Source organism: Zootoca vivipara, chromosome 1 (genome assembly GCF_963506605.1).
Source record: "Zootoca vivipara chromosome 1, rZooViv1.1, whole genome shotgun sequence".
Lineage (NCBI taxonomy): Eukaryota > Metazoa > Chordata > Lepidosauria > Squamata > Lacertidae > Zootoca > Zootoca vivipara.
The window spans coordinates 20,003,874-20,022,296 of record NC_083276.1 but is presented as its reverse complement, the minus strand read 5'-3'; the positions used below and the strand labels follow the sequence as shown (position 1 = coordinate 20,022,296).

General features: G+C 40.6%; 1 protein-coding gene across 1 annotated transcript; it reads right to left on the bottom strand.

The window, feature by feature from the left end:
- Positions 1 to 2,181: 2,181 nt before the first annotated feature.
- On the bottom strand, positions 2,182 to 10,972 carry LOC118078405 (alpha-1-antitrypsin-like). Its single transcript, XM_060282883.1, is given in 6 exon segments — positions 2,182 to 2,379; positions 5,832 to 5,979; positions 6,181 to 6,451; positions 7,000 to 7,521; positions 9,585 to 9,611; positions 10,951 to 10,972. Coding segments are annotated over 6 exon segments (1,188 nt in total).
- Positions 10,973 to 18,423: the final 7,451 nt, after the last annotated feature.

Below are 18,423 nucleotides of genomic sequence, written 5' to 3'. Positions count from 1 at the left end.
TGCATCTCCAACACTTATTACTAAGCGATTTGTTCATTTAGCCAATCTCTCCGGTGTTAAATACCACCTATGGTGCATTTTCAAGTAATTTTCTCTTATTAAATAGCATGCTGTAAAATTTATATTTTTGTCCAGTTTTTCCCACTCTTTATATTCAATTACATAACCTAAGTCCTCCTCCTATCTTATTATGGACTTTCCCTTTCCCGATTTTTCTATTTGAGCATCCTGTAACAGCTTGTACATTTTGGAGAGAGACTTTTGGTTGTTCTGTAAAACCTCCTTCTCTAAGGTGGATGAATACCGGAGGCTGGGAATCGCAGATGGACAGAGTAATGCTGCTCTTATGCCCTTTCGTCTGTTAAACTAAAAGAATTCTACTATCTGATTAGATTTATTTTGCAGACAAGGGATTAAGCTTGAGAGTTAACTAAGTGATTGTTCGGTAATTCACAGTGTTCGGTAAAATGAATATTCTAAATTGTAAATCAGAAAATTTCATAAAAGTTTCATAAAAAATGAAATAGAGACACATTTTAAAATTATTTTTATTGTACATGCAGTTTGCTGTTGGTGTCATAGTCGTCCTTAAAAACAACTACTGGTTATTGTGCTTTCTTAATTTCTTAATTCATTTGCCCATTCTGTATGTGTGTAATGGCAAAAGAGAGAGGGGCTAATTTGGGGGGTTGGTAGGGATGAGCCACGATTCCTGCATTGCAGGGGATTGGGCTGGAGGACCCTTTGTGTCCCTTCCAACTCTACCATTCTATGAGTCTATGAATTATTCTGGGAGCTTTACTGGTGGGGCAACTGCTTGCACACAACCCAAATTGCATTGCCTTTGAGAATTTTGCTTTGGTTAGGCAAATGTGGCACTAAGTTCCAACACATCTGAAAGACGACTCAGGATCCAGTGTTGTGGAGAAAAGCAAAGCAAAGCAGCCAATCAAAAGATAGTCCAGACTGGAAGTTCTTTAAGACAGGCAGAACCAAGTCACTCCATTCTCCTGTGCATAAAGGTAAAGAGACCCCTGACCATTAGGTCCAGTCGCGGGTTTGGTGCTCACCTCACATGCATGCCAATCCTCAAGTGCACATACAATGACTCAATGAAAGACGGCATAAGGTGGACCAAGAGTTCCCTTCACCCAGTACTGCCTAGGTTATCTACCCCACCGTCTCTTGAGTTGCCTTTCCTGACCAGACTAAGACAATTTAATGAAATAAAATACCACTGCAGTCCAACCAATTACTCCCAATCATATGAAGTTCTGTAAAAGGCTAGTCCACAACCTCCCAAGGAAGTCCATTCCAGTATAACTTTTAATTATAATTTTAATGTATTTTTAATCTTTTGTGGGAAGCCACCTAGAGCGGGGTGCTAATAATAAATTATGATTATGATTATGATTTATTTCCAGATCAAGGGACGTGGTGGACGCTCCTTCCTTGGAGACTTTTAAAGAGAGATTGGATGGCCATCAGCCATTGATGGTTTAGCTGAGATTCCTGCATTGCAGGGGCTTGGATTAGATGACCCTTGGGCCCCCTTCCAGCTCTACAATTCTATGACCCTCCTTGTTTTTATGATTGCATGTTATTTTCAAACTATTTTTAATGTTGTGTTTCAGTGCTGCAACACACCCTGGAACCTTACAGTAATGGGTGGGTAAAATAAATAAATGAATATATAAAAAATAAACAAATACATTTTATTAATTTCAACGTGTCATCTCTGAGTGGTACTAACACTGCATACAACCCTATGCAATTGGTTACTATGGCAAAGAGGCAGAGAGTCCCCTGAGACAGCAAGAGAATGTGGAAAGCTCCAGGGGCTGATTCTCAATGCTTAGAAGTAAATTTGTCAGTAACTTAACGCTTTTAAAAGCCTGATCTCATACCATAAAATAACCAAGGAATGCTATCTACATACGTACTTTAAGGTTGTTTAAATGAATTTTCTAAATTGTAAAACAGAAAATTTCATAAAAGTTTCAAAAAAAATGAAATAGAGACACATGCAGTTTGTACATGCAGTTTGCTGTTGGTGTCATTGTCGTCCTTAAAAACAACTACTGGTTATGGCGCTTTCTTCTGTTGAACAAAGGGGGGACGTCCTCTTTCATCACTAAGATTCAGAAGCAATTGTAAGCTTCTGAATGGTCCCCCTGTTGTTCATTTTTGAACAGGATTCATTACTTTCCCCATGAAAAGCACGGGCCCATCATTTGGTGCCAATATGTTGAGAATGAATGGCCTGTTAAATTTGACTTCAACAGGATCACTAGCAGATAGGGGTATCATCTCTAAAGCGGTCACTGCAGCTGCCTCACTACCTTCTTCATGTATATCCAGGACAGCCTCATGGATAGCCTGCACAGGAAGGAAGGAAGGAAGATATATTCATTTTTTGAAACCATGACAGCCTCCAACATATCACAGATGAAAAGGGAAATACATTTATAATCCCCCTATCCTCATTCCAAGAATCAATTCTCAGCACTTCCCCCACCATCACAAACACACACAAAGAAAAAAACCACAACCACACAAGCTCACAGAAAACACACACAAGGAAAGAAACCACAAACAAAAATGCACACAAACACATATCCATTGGGTCTAAGGGTTAAATGGCTTCCAGTCAGCCGCATAGCTGCCAAGTTATCCCTTTTTTTAAGGGAAGTTCCCTTATGCTGAATAGGCTTCCTCGTGAGAAAAGGGAAAACTTGGCAGCTATGGTCAGCCACTAGTGTGTTGTGTTATGTTACGTACTTTCGTGTTGTAAGCCACCCCATGATACTCAGATGAAGGGCAGTACTTTATTAAACTAATGAATGAATGAATGAATGAATGAATGAATGAATGAATGAGCCACTGTTGTATGTTTATTGCAGTTTTTCTAAAATTGGATTTTATGTTCATATGTAGAAGTCTCATACGTATCTATTTTTATTTATTTTATAAAAAAATTATACACCACTTGATTGGAAACCTTAAAGCAGTTGACAAATAGTATATATGTATATGGGTTTGTTTTCATTCATGTATTTTCCCTATTTATTTTGAGTATTTTTGTTATATATTTTGTTTTGAGATCTTTGGATGAAAGGCAGTATACAAATCTAATTTCATAAATAACAGCTTCCGATCTTCTCTTCCCCATGAGTAGTGTGGGGGTGTTGTGTATGGCAACACAACACAGGCAAAATGATCTCATGTAGGTTTGTGGCATAGTGGCATATCTGACCTAGTTAGCTCCATGGAATAAAGGCAGGAGGTGCATTTAAAAAAGCTACCACTTCCTTTAGGCTGTCCCAGGACATCTTGCCCAGAGAATGCTCTCAAAGCGTTCCATGTCACTTCCTTTTCTGCTCACAGTTTTGCAGCAAGACAAGCCCCCTAATTATAGGCACCCTCATCACCTGGTTTGCTCTCACATGAATGCATGCATTTGCCCATACTGTATGTGTGTAATGGCAAAAGAGAGAGGGGCTAATTTGGGGGTTTGGTAGGGATGAGCCACGATTCCTGCATTGCAGGGGGTTGGGCTGGAGGACCCTTTGTGTCCCTTCCAACTCTCCCAATCTATGAGTCTATGAATTATTCTGGGTGGGAGCTTTACTGGTTGGGCAACTGCATGCACACAAACCAAAGTGCATTGGCTTTGAGAATTTTGCTTTGGTTAGGGAAATGTGGCACTAAGTTCCAACACATCTGAAAGACGACTCAGGATCCAGTGTTGTGCAGAAAAGCAAAGCAAAGCAAAGCAGCCAATCAAAAGATAGTCCAGACTGGAAGTTCTTTAAGACAGGCAGAACCAAATCACTCCATTCTCCTGTGCATAAAGGTAAAGAGACCCCTGACCATTAGGTCCAGTCGCGGACGACTCTGGGGATGCGGCACTCATCTCACTTTACTGGCCGAAGGAGCCGGCGTACAGCTTCCACGTCATGTGGCAAGCATGACTAAGCCGCTTCTGGCGAACCAGAGCAGCCCACAGTGCCACCTGCGTCCCTTTTTCCTGTGCATATTTACAGGCAATTCTTGTGGCCTTGGAACAAAGGTTTGGAAGGAATTCTTCCTCCTTGTTCTGAGAACCTTGGACATGGGATTTGAGAAGCACACAGTGGCCCTGTGGGTGTGGTGCTCACCTCACATGCATGCCAATCCTCAAGTGCACATACAATGACTCAATGAAAGACGGCATAAGGTGGTCAAGAGTTCCCTTCACCCAGTACTGCCTAGGTTATCTACCCCACTGTCTCTTGAGTTGTCTTTCCTGCCCAGACTAAGACAATTAAATGAAATAAAATACCACTGCAGTCCAACCAATTACTCCCAATCATATGAAATTCTGTAAAAGGCTAGTCCACAACCTCCCAAGGAAGTCCATTCCAGTATAATTTTTAATTATAATTTTAATGTATTTTTAATACATTCCAGTATACATTAAGTCCATTCCAGTATACAGTGGAACCTCGGTTTATGAACACCTCGGTTTATGAATTTTCGGTTTATGAACGCCACGGACCCATCTGGAACAGATTAATTCATTTTCCATTACTTTCAATGGGAAAGATCGCTTCAGTTTATGAACGCTTCAGTTTATGAACAGACTTCCGGAACCAATTACACCCATGCTTCAGTTTATGAAAGCTTCAGTTTATGTACTCCGCAGACCCATCTGGAACGGATTAATCCACTTTCCATTACTTTCAATGGGAAAGTTGGCTTCAGTTTATGACCCTTCAGTTTAAGTACCCCGCGGACCATCTCAAACGGATTAATCCACTTTCCATTACTTTCAATGGGAAATTTCGCTTCAGTTTATGAACACTTCAGTTTATGAACAGACTTCCGGAACCAATTGTGTTCATAAACCGAGGTACCACTGTAATTTTTAATTATGATTTTAATGTATTTTTAATCTTTTGTGGGAAGCCACCTATATGGGCGGGGTTGCAAATAAATTATTATCATTATCATTATTTTTATTATTATTTATTATTTCCAGATCAAGGGACGTGGTGGACTTTCCTTCCTTGGAGACTTTTAAAGAGAGATTGGATGGCCATCAGTCATTGATGGTTTAGCTGAGATTCCTGCATTGCAGGGGGTTGGATTAGATGACCCTTGGGCCCCCTTCCACTTCTACAATTCTATGACCCTCCTTGTTTTTATGATTGCATGTAGTTTTCAAACTATTTTTAATGTTGTGTTTCAGTGTTGTAACACACCCTGGAACCTTACAGTGATTGGTGGGTAAAATAAATAAATGAATATATAAATAAATAAACAAATAAAGGTAAAGGTGAAGGGGCCCCTGACCATCAGGTCCAGTCGTGTCCGACTCTGGGGTTGCGGCGCTCATCTCGCTCTATAGGCCGGTGGAGCCGGCGTTTGTCCGCAGACAGCTTCCGGGTCATGTGGCCAGCATGACAAAGCTGCTTCTGGTGAATCAGATCAGCTCACGGAAACGCCTTTAACTTCCCGCCGGAGCGGTCCCTATTTATCTACTTGCACTTTTTTTTATGTGCTTTTGAACTGCAAGGTGGGCAGGAGCTGGGACCAAACAACGGAGGCTCTCCCCGTTGCACGGATTCGAACCGCAGACCTTCTGATCAGCAAGCCCTAGACTCCGTGGTTTAACCCAAAACGTGTCAGCTCTGAGTGGGACTAACACTGCATACAACCCTATGGAGTGTGGAAAGGTCCAGGGGCCGATTCTCAATGCTTAGAAGTAAATTTGTCAGTTGCTTAACGCTTTTAAAAGCCTGTTCTCATACCATAAAATACCCAAGGCATGATATCTACACACGTACTTTGTTAATCTTCAGGCCGCTACTTCCACTGATTCCAGATAGATCAGCATTGCTGCTAAACACATCAGTAATGCCCAGCCCAGAAAGCACATTGATGAGATTATAGGATGCAGACATCGAGAATTTTGGAAGGAACAGATGAATTTGTCTCCTAAACGAGAATCAGAACATTAAATAATCAGCAATGAAGAGTTTTATAACACTCAGCAATTTACTGCATTTGCAGGGTCAGATCTTCATACACTTAAAGAGAGGCATTTTACAGTTTTAAAACAGATGCCATCATTCCATACTCTAATAAATACTAACTACTACAGAGGCATTTAGAAACAGCAGAGAAAAGCCTTACCCCTTTTTTAAAGATTTTCTCCATTTGGACAAAGTTTCCTCCCCCATAGCATTCTCCACTTCCTTCAGTTTGTCTTTATCAGGCAGAATTAACCAGGCAACAGCACCTCCTTTGTGGGGAAGTTCAACTACCCAGCAGGACAGAGTTTTATCGTGGAAATATCTGTAATGCTTAGTATTTCTCATCATGTCAACTTTCACAGTTTTTCCTTCATCAATAAAAAAATCTTCTTTATGGGTCAATTTAGGGTCAAAGGGATATTCCCAGTCATCTAGGAAGAAAAAGGAATGTCAACTGCCTACTGGAAAATTAACCTTCAGCCATGTGTATGAAAGCAGTATGTTGAATCAGGAGAGTGCAGACAAAGGAGAAAGATTGCCAAGGGAAAGTCAACATGCTGTTGATGTTTCAGAAGATAGCAAGGGAGAGAAGAAATGGGGATAGTGGGGTCCCACCAGTCAAAACGTGGACTGAGTCAAGTGGAACTGCTTCCTGTGTGGTTTATAAGCATCCAGGGGCAGGGATCTTGATGTTGCTGAACGTCACCACCATCAGTATCAGCCAGCATGGCCAATCGTCACGGATGGTGGGAGATGCAGCCCAAGAACGTCTGGAAGCATTCAGGTTAGCTCCTTCAGCCTCAACCCCGTTTTTCTCTAATTCTGCATTAAATGCTACATCTTTTAGAACTTTCAACTAAATTGTTGGTTCCACAGCAGAAACACTTTTGTTTTGAAGGTATAAGTTATTCCTGCCAGTTTTAGCTGATTGAACAATACAAAGTATTAAATATTTGTAACTTATCTTTCTTTAACATACCTTTGAATTAGATATAGTTCACAAGAACCATGATGTCTGCTGGATCTAAGCCTTGAACTGCTTTAGTAATTTTCCCATGGGTTTTCTTGTTCACATAATCATTTATCTGCTTTTCAGCCACAGAGGATTGTTGAAAGTTAAAGCTCTCTGCTTTGTACAAACTTTTGACACCCTTTGAAAACTTAGGAAGAATTTGGTGTGACTTTTTTATCCACAAGGCATTTCCTATGTCTATCTGAGCTCCAGGACTCTTCAGCCTCTGAATGAGCTGTTTAAATTCTTTATGGATCTTGCTTGTGTCAATTGAAGTCAATCCAAGCCCTTTGTAAATTTGATTTTGGGTGTTGGATTTAGCACCCATGCCAATTATTGAAAATGCCATGGAGATACTCAGAGGAGAGAAGAAGATATTTTTGCCACTCTGGAGTGAAGCTACTTGTCTGGAGAATTTAAATGTAAAGTCAGCAATGCTGGAAGCTAGCTTTTCTTGAAGTGGATCTTTATCTCCATGGCCATTGTGGACTTGAAGGACAATCAGTAAAAAGGAGAACTGGATGGCAGGTTTAATTGCACTTTGAGATTTCCTAAACACACACACACACACAAACAACAACAACAACAACAACAACAACAGAATATATTAGCACTCTTCTATGGAAACCTACTCAAAAGAATTATTTTTGTTCTAGAGTAAAATTTATTGGGAATGTGCCATTCACCTCTGTTGACTGTGTCCTAGTTTTACACAACACTAGCTCTTTTCCATTGGCTTCCTACTCTAGGAATTAATCTCCTGAATTGTACGTTCTGCCAGGATTTGGATCCCAGCAGATATGGGGAGCTTACTGTGCCCTTATTGGTCAGAATTACTTTCATCAATTGATTCAATAAATGGGTATTACTTACTGTCCCTTCACACATCTGCATAACTTGCTTTGACTGCCTGGGGCTTCCTCTCGCTAATCATCCTTGCCAGTGATGCTGCCCAACATCCTCAGCATGCTTGCCTTGCATTCTCCCTTCCACAGCACTATTGAAAGGTGTCTTAGTTTGGGGAGTGTCCTGAGCTGCTTCACCCACTCAGGCAGAGGGTATACAGCCTCACCAGGGCCTGGTGCTCCTAGAACAGCAGCCTTTTAGAGTCAGCCACTTCTGCAAGGGGTCAGATGGCCTGATGTTAACCTGTATGTCTCCCCATTCACACTCACTGTCCCTTATGGATGGTGAATTATCAACCAACATTTCTCAGATCGTTTGTATACATACCTGGGTTTTCCCTAAAAGGTCCTGCTTTTTACTTTGACACTTGTTCCTTTGGGCTGAGATGTTTGCTCTTCCCTCTTGCTTGTAGAGTAAGCTCTCTTCTCCCTAGGTTACATTCTATTTATGGCCCTCGCTTGCTTCTACCTGCTGCTGCTGCAGCCAACTGGGTAAGGACACATAACTGGTTTCTATCCAATGCTGTGCCAGCTGATAAGATCACGACTTCATGGTTTGAAAAACAAGAATATGTGGTCGTTCAGCAACTGAGCTGAATCCACTTCCAGTGAGCTGTAGTTAAACAGTGGGATTTAGGAAAACCTAGCCCCATAGCTGCCAAGTTCTCCCTTTTTTAAAGGGAAATTCCATTATGCTGAATAGACTTCCTCGCGAGAAAAGGGAAAACTTGGCAGCTAAGCCTAGCCCCCAGAGTATGGGGAGTTTTGCCAGTGAAGTTCAAAGTGAATTGTCATTGAGTAGGGATTAAAGGGAGGAAGTGCTTCGTTTCATCACTTTGCAGATTGCAAAACCCGTGAACTAAAGTGTGATTTCACTCCAGTGTAAAATCAAATGTAAAGTAGTTTGATTTCTAAAGCTTCCATGGGGAAACTCATGGGGCCACAAGTGGAAAAACATGGTGTGGAGGTGCTATGATGGTATTTGAGGGTTCCACAGCTTTTCTTTTTCTCATATGAGACTCCTGAGGAATGGAAGAGGGGAAATTTTGAGTAAGAGGAACACAGACCACTCCTGCCATTAACAATGGCCACTCTCTGTCTAAAAGTGATAACCGCCACCCTACATGAAAGTAACACAAAGTGAATTGATTTGAGCAGAACATTCTACTTTCAGGTTCTCTCAGTGACTGGCAGGAATAAAGTTTTGTTTTTATATTTCCTCTGCTGCTTACTGGAGGATAAAAGCACCACTCTGAACCAGCATTTGTCAAGACGTGGCTTTAACCAAACTGAAATCAGTAAGCAAGAAGTACATTAAGATTCCCATCATTTCCTCCTGAAACCCAGGAGAGCCTTATTCACAGATGAAGAAGCTCTTCTAAGAAATTCATGAATTCTGCAAAATGTTTTTAAATATCAAGCCGACATTTTCCTTGGTAACATTAAGCCGACATTTTCCTTGGTAACATTGAGAATTGTGCAGAAGCTGAGGGTCACATGAAGAGCTACATCGAGAGGAAAACAGATGTAAACTGATGTATACTAGGGTCCCAATCTACATACATATATGATGGAAGTTCTTATATGAAATATATGTTTTAATTTACTATGTAGAACATGACACTTAAGGTTGAATGCAACACATACCTGTAGCACCAAGAGTACACATAGTACCTGAGGAATGGAAAGGGGAGTTGTTTGAGTACAATTAAAAAGGAGAAAAACAGACATATTAACTTTTCAATGCCCCTTCTTGCTTCTTCCACAGCTCTGCCATTTTTTGTATTTAATAGAGAAACAGCATTATTGAACTAGAACAAATTACAACAGCAGCATGACTCACTGCCTCAGTTGCACACAGTGGCACCTATAGTTGTAGTAGCAGTATAACAGTTAATACTACATTACATCTCCTCCCTCCAGTTACTTGCAGGCTGCACTATATAAATTCTACATTAGAAATAAAACATACGGCTGGTTATTGATAGATCTCAGAATGAATTAATGCGTAAAACATTTGGCTGTTGAACAGGGGTCTTTTTTAAATCCATCCCTCTGCATTTCAACAGGTAGATCTCCTGCTGCTGAGCCTAACACAGGGTTTCCCACACTTGTGTCTCCAGTGTTGTTGGACAATAACTTCCATAATCTCTGACCACTAGTCCTGCTAGCTAGGAATGATGTGAGTTGTAGTCCAACAACAGCTGGAGAACTAAGTATGGGAAACTCTGGTCAAAGGGTTCACAGGGAATCTCTTTTTCTATTTGTGTAGGCTTTGTCATTAACTGTAGATATCCATGATTTCTAATGAATTCTCAATTGGTCTGGATGGCATAGGAACTGAGTGACAAGTGCTTCTTCACATTCGTTGGAGTCTTCCATCTTTTTTCATTGTCCAATTTAGCCAGAACAGGGTCTCCTGGTTTGAAGTCAGATAGTCCACTAGCAGAATAGTGATTATTGTAAAAGTATATGTAGGATTCTTTAGTCTTTGTGTCCCACTCTGCAACTTTCCTTATATTAGGCCATGTTGATGTGAATTTAATTTCAAGCCAGAAACAGTTGTCCTAAGTTGTGTGCTCATCATTTAAAGCCCATTTAAAGCCCAAACCTTTAAGGATCTCACGGGATCCCTATGAAAGGTGGAACCCCATGAGAACCTACTGGGAGGAGTGTAACTCTGCCTCCACCCCTGTTATCCAGGCTCCACATCTCCAGGGAATGTTGGCCTATGTACAGGTAATGCCTGAGGTTTGTAATATGAGCTGTATAGTATTATGGGCTCAACTGTTTCAATGCCCAATTGACAAAAGCAGACATTTTCCTTGGTAACATTGAGAATTGTGCAGAAGCTGAGGGTCACATGAAGAGCTACATCGAGAGGAAAACAGATGTAAACTGATGTATACTAGGGTCCCAATCTACATACATATATGATGGAAGTTCTTATATGAAATATATGTTTTAATTTACTATGTAGAACATGACACTTAAGGTTGAATGCAACACATACCTGTAGCACCAAGAGTACACATAGTACCTGAGGAATGGAAAGGGGAGTTGTTTGAGTACAATTAAAAAGGAGAAAAACAGACATATTAACTTTTCAATGCCCCTTCTTGCTTCTTCCACAGCTCTGCCATTTTTTGTATTTAATAGAGAAACAGCATTATTGAACTAGAACAAATTACAACAGCAGCATGACTCACTGCCTCAGTTGCACACAGTGGCACCTATAGTTGTAGTAGCAGTATAACAGTTAATACTACATTACATCTCCTCCCTCCAGTTACTTGCAGGCTGCACTATATAAATTCTACATTAGAAATAAAACATACGGCTGGTTATTGATAGATCTCAGAATGAATTAATGCGTAAAACATTTGGCTGTTGAACAGTTTTTTAAATTTTTTTGTTTTTTGCGTTTCAACCATTTTATTGAGAAATTATATAATTTTACAAGTATACAACACAATTACAAATTACAAAATAAAGTTTTTATACATTGCAGATTTAACAGTCTTTGTCTCTTATTTCCTTCTTCGCCTAATAATAACCTTATTTTCAGTAAGAAAAAGAAAGAAAGAAAAAGAAAATGAGCAAATGATCTGACCCCTTTGTGCTCTTCAACAATCAGAGCATAAATCTGTACCATTTTTGGTATATGATTGATCAAGTCAGTACTGTTGACTCTCCGTCACCATCTGCCGTGCGTCTCCTTTAAATTTTCTCTGTACAGACCCTTCTCATCAAATTCATATTAATTCTTGTACAAATTAATGCCGATCATACCCAACTATCTAAGTCTTCATTATAAGCCAATCATTCCAAGGCTGCCATGAAGCTTCCGTCTTTATTATGGTTTTCTTGCAAATATTTCTTGAATTTTTCCCATTTTTCCACAAATGATTGTTTCGAGTTTCCCCTTAGATTATCTGTTAATTGAGCCATATCCAAAAATTCTAATATTTTAATTTGCCATTCTCCAGCTGTGGGGTTTTTATCTCCTTTCCACCTGGCGGCTATCAGCAAACGAACTGCCGCCGTGGCGTATTGGACAATCTCTCTATAGTTTACTGGAAGGTCTTTTCCCAAAATTCCGAGGAGAAATGCCTCTGGTGTTTTTTTTTACAAAAGTAATTTTAAAAATCTTTTTCATTTCCTTGTAAATTTTGTTCCAAAAATCTTTTATCTTGCGGCAACCCCACCACATATGTATCATATCTCCTCTTGCTTCTCCACACCTCCAGCATATATCTGCTATATTTTGATACATTTTAGATAATTAGAAGGCGTTAGGTACCACCGGTACATCATTTTATACATATTTTCCATAATTGTATATGACGCCGTAAACTTCATATTACATTTCCACAGGGTCTCCCATTCCTTCATCATTACTGTGTGGCCAAAATCCTGGGCCCACTTGATCATGACCTCTTTCACTGCCTCATCTTGGACTTCCCATTTGAGGAGTAGATGGTACATTTTAGATATGATTTTAATATTATTATTCAGCAGGTCTCTTTCTAATCTGGAAGGTTCTATATTGAATCCTTTCTTTTTATCCTCTTTAAAGACTTCGTTTAATTGATGATAATCTAACCAGCTTACTAATTCGTTTTTAATTTCTTCCTATCCCTTTATTTCAATTTGCTCATCATTCCACCTCAGCAGTGATCTGTAGGTTACCCATTTTTCCTTGGTGTTTTTTTTTCTTGCGGCTTTGGCCTCAACCGGTGAAATCCAAAGTGGAGATTTTGGCTCCAAAAGATTTTTATATTTCTCCCACACCTTATAGAGAGAGCCTCTTATTATGTGGTTAGTAAACCCTCTGTGTACCTTGATTTTATCATAGTTCAGATAGACGTGCCATCCAAACCTTAAGTCAAATCATTCTAAATCCAGCAAATTTGTTCTTTGAAGCACGAACCAATCTTTTAACCATGTTAGACACGCCACTTCATAATATAATTTCAAATCGGGGAATCCAAATCCTCCCCTTTCTTTGATGTCAATAAGCAGCTTATGCTTAATTCTCGGCCTTGCTCCTTGCCAAATGAATTTAGAAATTTCCTTCTGCCATTCTTTTATACACCCAGTATTGCGTATTATGGGAATATTTTGAAATAGGAACATAAACTTTGGTAATACGCTCATTTTTCTTGCCGAAATTCGCCCCAGAAATGATAACTTTAGTTTACTCCAGATCACGAAATTCCTTTTTATTTCTTCCCATGTTTTTATATAATTGTCCTGATATAAGTTAATATTTTTTGAGGTTAACCAAATTCCTAGATACTAAATTTTTGGAGAATATTTTAATTGGGTTAAACTTTCGATTTCTGATTTTTCTTCCATAGACAAATTCTTAGCCAACATTTTAGTTTTTGTGTTATTTAATTTGAATCCCGCCACCTTTCCGAATTCATTAAGGAACAGGTTTTTTTAATCTATCCCTCTGCATTCAACAGGTAGATCTCCTGATGCTGAGCCTAACGCAGGGTTTCCCAAACTTGTGTCTCCAGCTGTTGTTGGACGACAACTTTCATAATCTCTGACCACTGGTCCTGCTAGCTAGGAATGATGGGAGTTGTAGTCCAACAACAGCTGGAGAACTAAGTCTGGGAAACCCTGGTCTAAGGGTTCACAGGGGATCTCTTCTTTTATTTGTGTAGTCTTTGGCATTAACTGTAGATATCCATGATTTCTAATGAATTCTCCATTGGTCTTGATGGCAAAGGAACTGAGTGACAAGTGCTTCTTCACATTGGTTGGAGTCTTCCATCTTTTTTCATTGTCCAATTTAGCCAGAACAGGGTCTCCTGGATTGCAGTCAGATAGAACACTAGCAGAATAGTGATTATCGTATATGTAGGATTCTCTAGTCTTTGTGTCCCACTCTGCAACTTTCCTTATATTAGGCCATGTTGATGTGAATTTAATTTCAAGGCAGAAACACTTTTCCTAAGTTGTGTGCTCATCATGTGTTGTGCAGGACTATAGCCTGTATTCCCTAGTTTAGGATAATGTGGATATTTTGGGCTGGAAGCAATGTGGAAGTAATGTGTTCAAAGTCATACTCTGGAGCTGCTCAAAATCTGCAGCTGTAAATTGAGAAGCATTTTCTGTCACAAGCTGTTTAGGAATTCCAAAGCATGCATGGAATTTGCTTTTTCCACAGCAGCCACACAATAGGTTGGCATCTTCATGAAGCAATCCACTATGACCTCAAAGTTTTGTTCCTGGTATTTGAGCCCTCATGATGAACCTTTTAAAGTCCAGGCCCTTGATGGATCAACTGTTTCAATGCCCAATTGACAAAAGCAGACATGTTGGTTCTAAGAAAAGATTCTGAGTGTCTCCCTTCCAGTAAGGGAGATGGTGAAGTGTTAAACCAGGCACAGTGAAGTCTCTACAGTATGCAGAAATTTCAAGAGTATAAAGGCGAACAGCTGGAATAAAGTTTTGTTACAGTTTCCAGCTGCTGGCCAGGATGTTTTATTTCAGTACCACGGCCAGTACTTTGAATGTCATTACAGTCAAACCTTGGTTGTGAAATGTAATCCGTTCTGGAAGCCCGTTTAGCTTCTGAAATGTTCGACAACCAAAGTGCGGCTTCTGGTTGGTTGCAAGAGCGTCCTTCATTCAAGTGGAAACCACACCAGACATTTGGCTTCTGAAAAACGTTCAAAAACTAGAGCATTTACTCCTGGATTTTCGGTGTTTGGGAGCCGAAACATTCCAAAACAGAGCCATTTGGGAACCGAGGTTTGACTGTACATGTTTGCTGTGGCAACTGGGTCTCCCCTCTTTATCTAAAAGCCTTCATTTTTAACATATTCACATTTGCATAGGACAGCAGCCCCCAAACTAAGGTCCGGGGCCCAGATGTGGCCCAATCGCCTTCTAAATCCGGCCCACGGACAGTCCGGAAATCAACAATATTTTTACATGAGTAGAATGTGTCCTTTTATTTAAAATGCATTCTGGCTTATTTGTGGGGCGAAGGAATTCGTTCATATATTTTTTCAAAATATATTCCTGCCCCCTACAAGGTCTGAGAGACAGTGGATGAAAAGTATGGGCCCATCATCTGATGCCCTTAAGACAAAAGGGTATGGCCTGTTAAAGACCATAGGAGTGGGAGAGGGGCCAGGAGCAGCTCCAACCCCAGAGATCATAACGACAGCAGCTGCTGCCTCGGTGGAAACCATCAGCCTCCAACACATCACAGGTGAAAGGGAGACACCCCCCCCAATAATATTTCAATATAATAAACACTATTTTACAAAATAATAGTAATAATAGACTTCCATCACTCTCACAACACTTCCTTTCACATTTCATATTTTATCTGTACAGTGGTGCCTCGCTTAACGAATGCCCTGCTTAACGAAATTTCCGCTTAACGAAAGGTTTTTTCTAGCGGAGGTTGCCTCGCAAGACGAATTGATTTTGTGAAAAATTCGTCTAGCGAATCACGGTTTCCCATAGGAATGCATTGAAATTCAATTAATGCGTTCCTATGGGCAAAAAAATATTCAAAAAAAATTCAATGCATTCCTAAGGGATTCGCTAGACGAATTTTTCATTATAAGAAAAGACCCATGGAACGTATTAAATTCGTCTAGCGAGGCACCACTGTATTTCAGTATTATTTTTATCTTAATGTATAATAATAATAATAATAATAATAATAATAATAATAATAATAATAATAAATATTTTATTATTTATATCCCGCCCATCTGGCCGGGTTCCCCCAGCCACTCTGGGCGGCTTCCAACAAAATACTAAAATACAGAAATCCATCACACATTAAAAGCTTCCCTAAACAGGGCTGCCTTGAGATGCCTTCTAAAGGTCTGGTAATTGTTGTTCTCTTTGACCTCTGGTGGGAGGGCATTCCACAGGGTGGGTGCCACTACCGAGAAGGCCCTCTGCCTGGTTCCCTGTAACTTGACTTCTCGTAGCGAGGGAACCGCCCGAAGGCCCTTGGCGCTGGATCTCAGTGTCCGGGCTGAACGGTGGGCGTTTAGACGCTCTTTCAGGTATCCAGGACCCAGGCCGTTTAGGGCTTTAAAGGTCAATACCAACACTTTGAATTGTGCTCAGTAATGTGCTGGGAGCCAGTGTAGATCTCTCAGGACCGGTGTTACGTGGTCCTGGCGGCCGCTCCCAGTCACCAGTCTAGCTGCCGCATTCTGGATTAGTTGCAGTTTCCGGGTCACCTTCAAAGGTAGCCCTACGTAGAATGCTTTGCAGTAATCCAAGCGAGAGATGACCAGAGCATGCACCACTCTGGTGAGGCAGTCCGCAGACAGGTAGGGTCTCAGCCTGCGTACCGGATGAAGCTGATAGACAGCTGTCCTGGACACAGAATTAATCTGAGCCTCCATGGACAGCTGTGAGTCCAAGATGACTCCCAGGCTGCGCACCTGGTCCTTCAGTGGCACAGTTACCCCATTCAGGACCAGGGAGTCATCCACACCTGCCCACCTCCTGTCCCCCACAAACAGTACTTCTGTCTCGTCAGGATTCAACTTCAATCTGTTAACCACCATCCATCCTCCAACCGCCTCCAGACACTCACAAAGGATGTTCACCGCCTTCACTGGTTCTGATTTGAAAGAAGGGTAGAGCTGGGTATCATCCGCATACTGATGAACACCCAGCCCAAATCCACCCAGCATGGGGGAGAGGACAGAACCCTGAGGCACCCCACAAGTGAGAGCCCAGGGGTCTGAAAACTCATCCCCCCACCACTTTCTGGACACGACCCAGGAGGACGGAGCGGAACCACTGTATGACAGTGCCCCCAGCTCCCAACCCTTCTAGACGGTCCAGAAGGATGTTATGGTCGATCATGTCAAATGCCGCTGAGAGATCCAGCAGAACTGGGAAACAGCTCTTACCTTTGTCCCTAGCTCGCCGGAGATCATCAACCAGCGTGACCAAGGCAGATTCAGTCCCATGGTGAGGCCTGAATCCTGACTGGAAGGGATCCAAATGGTCCGCTTCTTCCATACGTGCCTGGAGTTGTTCAGCAACCACCCGCTCAATCACCTTGCCCATGAATGGTAAATTTGAGGTTGTATATGGATATATGTATGTATATATATGTATGTTTCCCCTTTTCCATTCGCAAGGTCATTCTAGACACAGCCAAATTTTTACATTAGAACCTTGTCTTTCTAAATAATCATTCAAGCACTTCCATTCCTTCTTGACTGTATTCATTGGCTTTAGTCTTATTATATCCGTCAATTTGGCCAGTTCCAAATATTCACATAATCTACATAACCATTCTTCTTTGGTCGGTACCTGGTTACCCTTCCAGTACTTAGCCACCAGGATTCTCGCCGCTGATGTTGCGTACAAAAAGAATTTAGTGTTTTCTCTAGGAATATCACTATTCAATATTCCCAAAAGATATGTTTCTGGTCTTTTGCTGTGTGAAGTTCTTAGTAACTTTATTATTTCTTCATGGATCATGTCCCAGAACATTCTGATCTCTGGACATGTCCACCACATATGGTAGAAGGTTCCAATCTGCTTTGTGCATTTCCAACACTAATTACTAAGCGATCTGTTCATTTTAGCCAATCTCTCCGGTGTTAAATACCACCTATGGTGCATTTTCAGGGAGTTTTCTCTTATTAAACAACATGCTGTAAAATTTATATTTTTGTCCAGTTTTCCCCACTCTTTATATTCAATTACATAACCTAAGTCCTCCTCCTATCTTATTATGGACTTTCCCTTTCCCGATTTTTCTATTTGAGCATCCTGTAACAGCTTGTACATTTTGGAGAGAGACTTTTGGTTGTTCTGTAAAACCTCCTTCTCTAAGGTGGATGAATACCAGAGGCTGGGAATCGCAGATGGACAGAGTAATGCTGCTCTTATGCCCTTTCGTCTGTTAAACTAAAAGTAATCTACTATCTGATTAGATTTATTTTGCAGTCAAGAGATTAAGCTGGAGAGTTAACTAAGTGATTGTTCGGTAATTCACAGTCTTCGGTAAAAGGAAGTACAGATTGGAAATAGAGACATGTTTGATAAGAGAACAAGAACCTATGTTTAAAGAAGATTGGGAATGTTTCTTGAATATATGGGGGCAATTGTGTACACTTGAAAACATTGGCAGCATTAAGATGAGATGTAAAATATGCAATGATTTATGCTATTCAAAATGAACCATGGAAAGAGAAGAAGGGAAGTCATTGATATTTTAAGGTTGTTTAAATAAATATTATACATTGTAAAACAGAAAATTTCATAAAAGTTTCATAAAAAATGAAATAGAGACACATTTTAAAATTATTTTTTATTGTACCTGCAGTTTGCTGTTGGTGTCATAGTCGTCCTTAAAAACAACTACTGCTTATGGCGCTTTCTTCTGTTGAACAAAGGGGGGACGTCCTCTTTCATCACTAAGATTCAGAAGCAATTGGAAACTTCTGAATGGTCCCCCTGATGT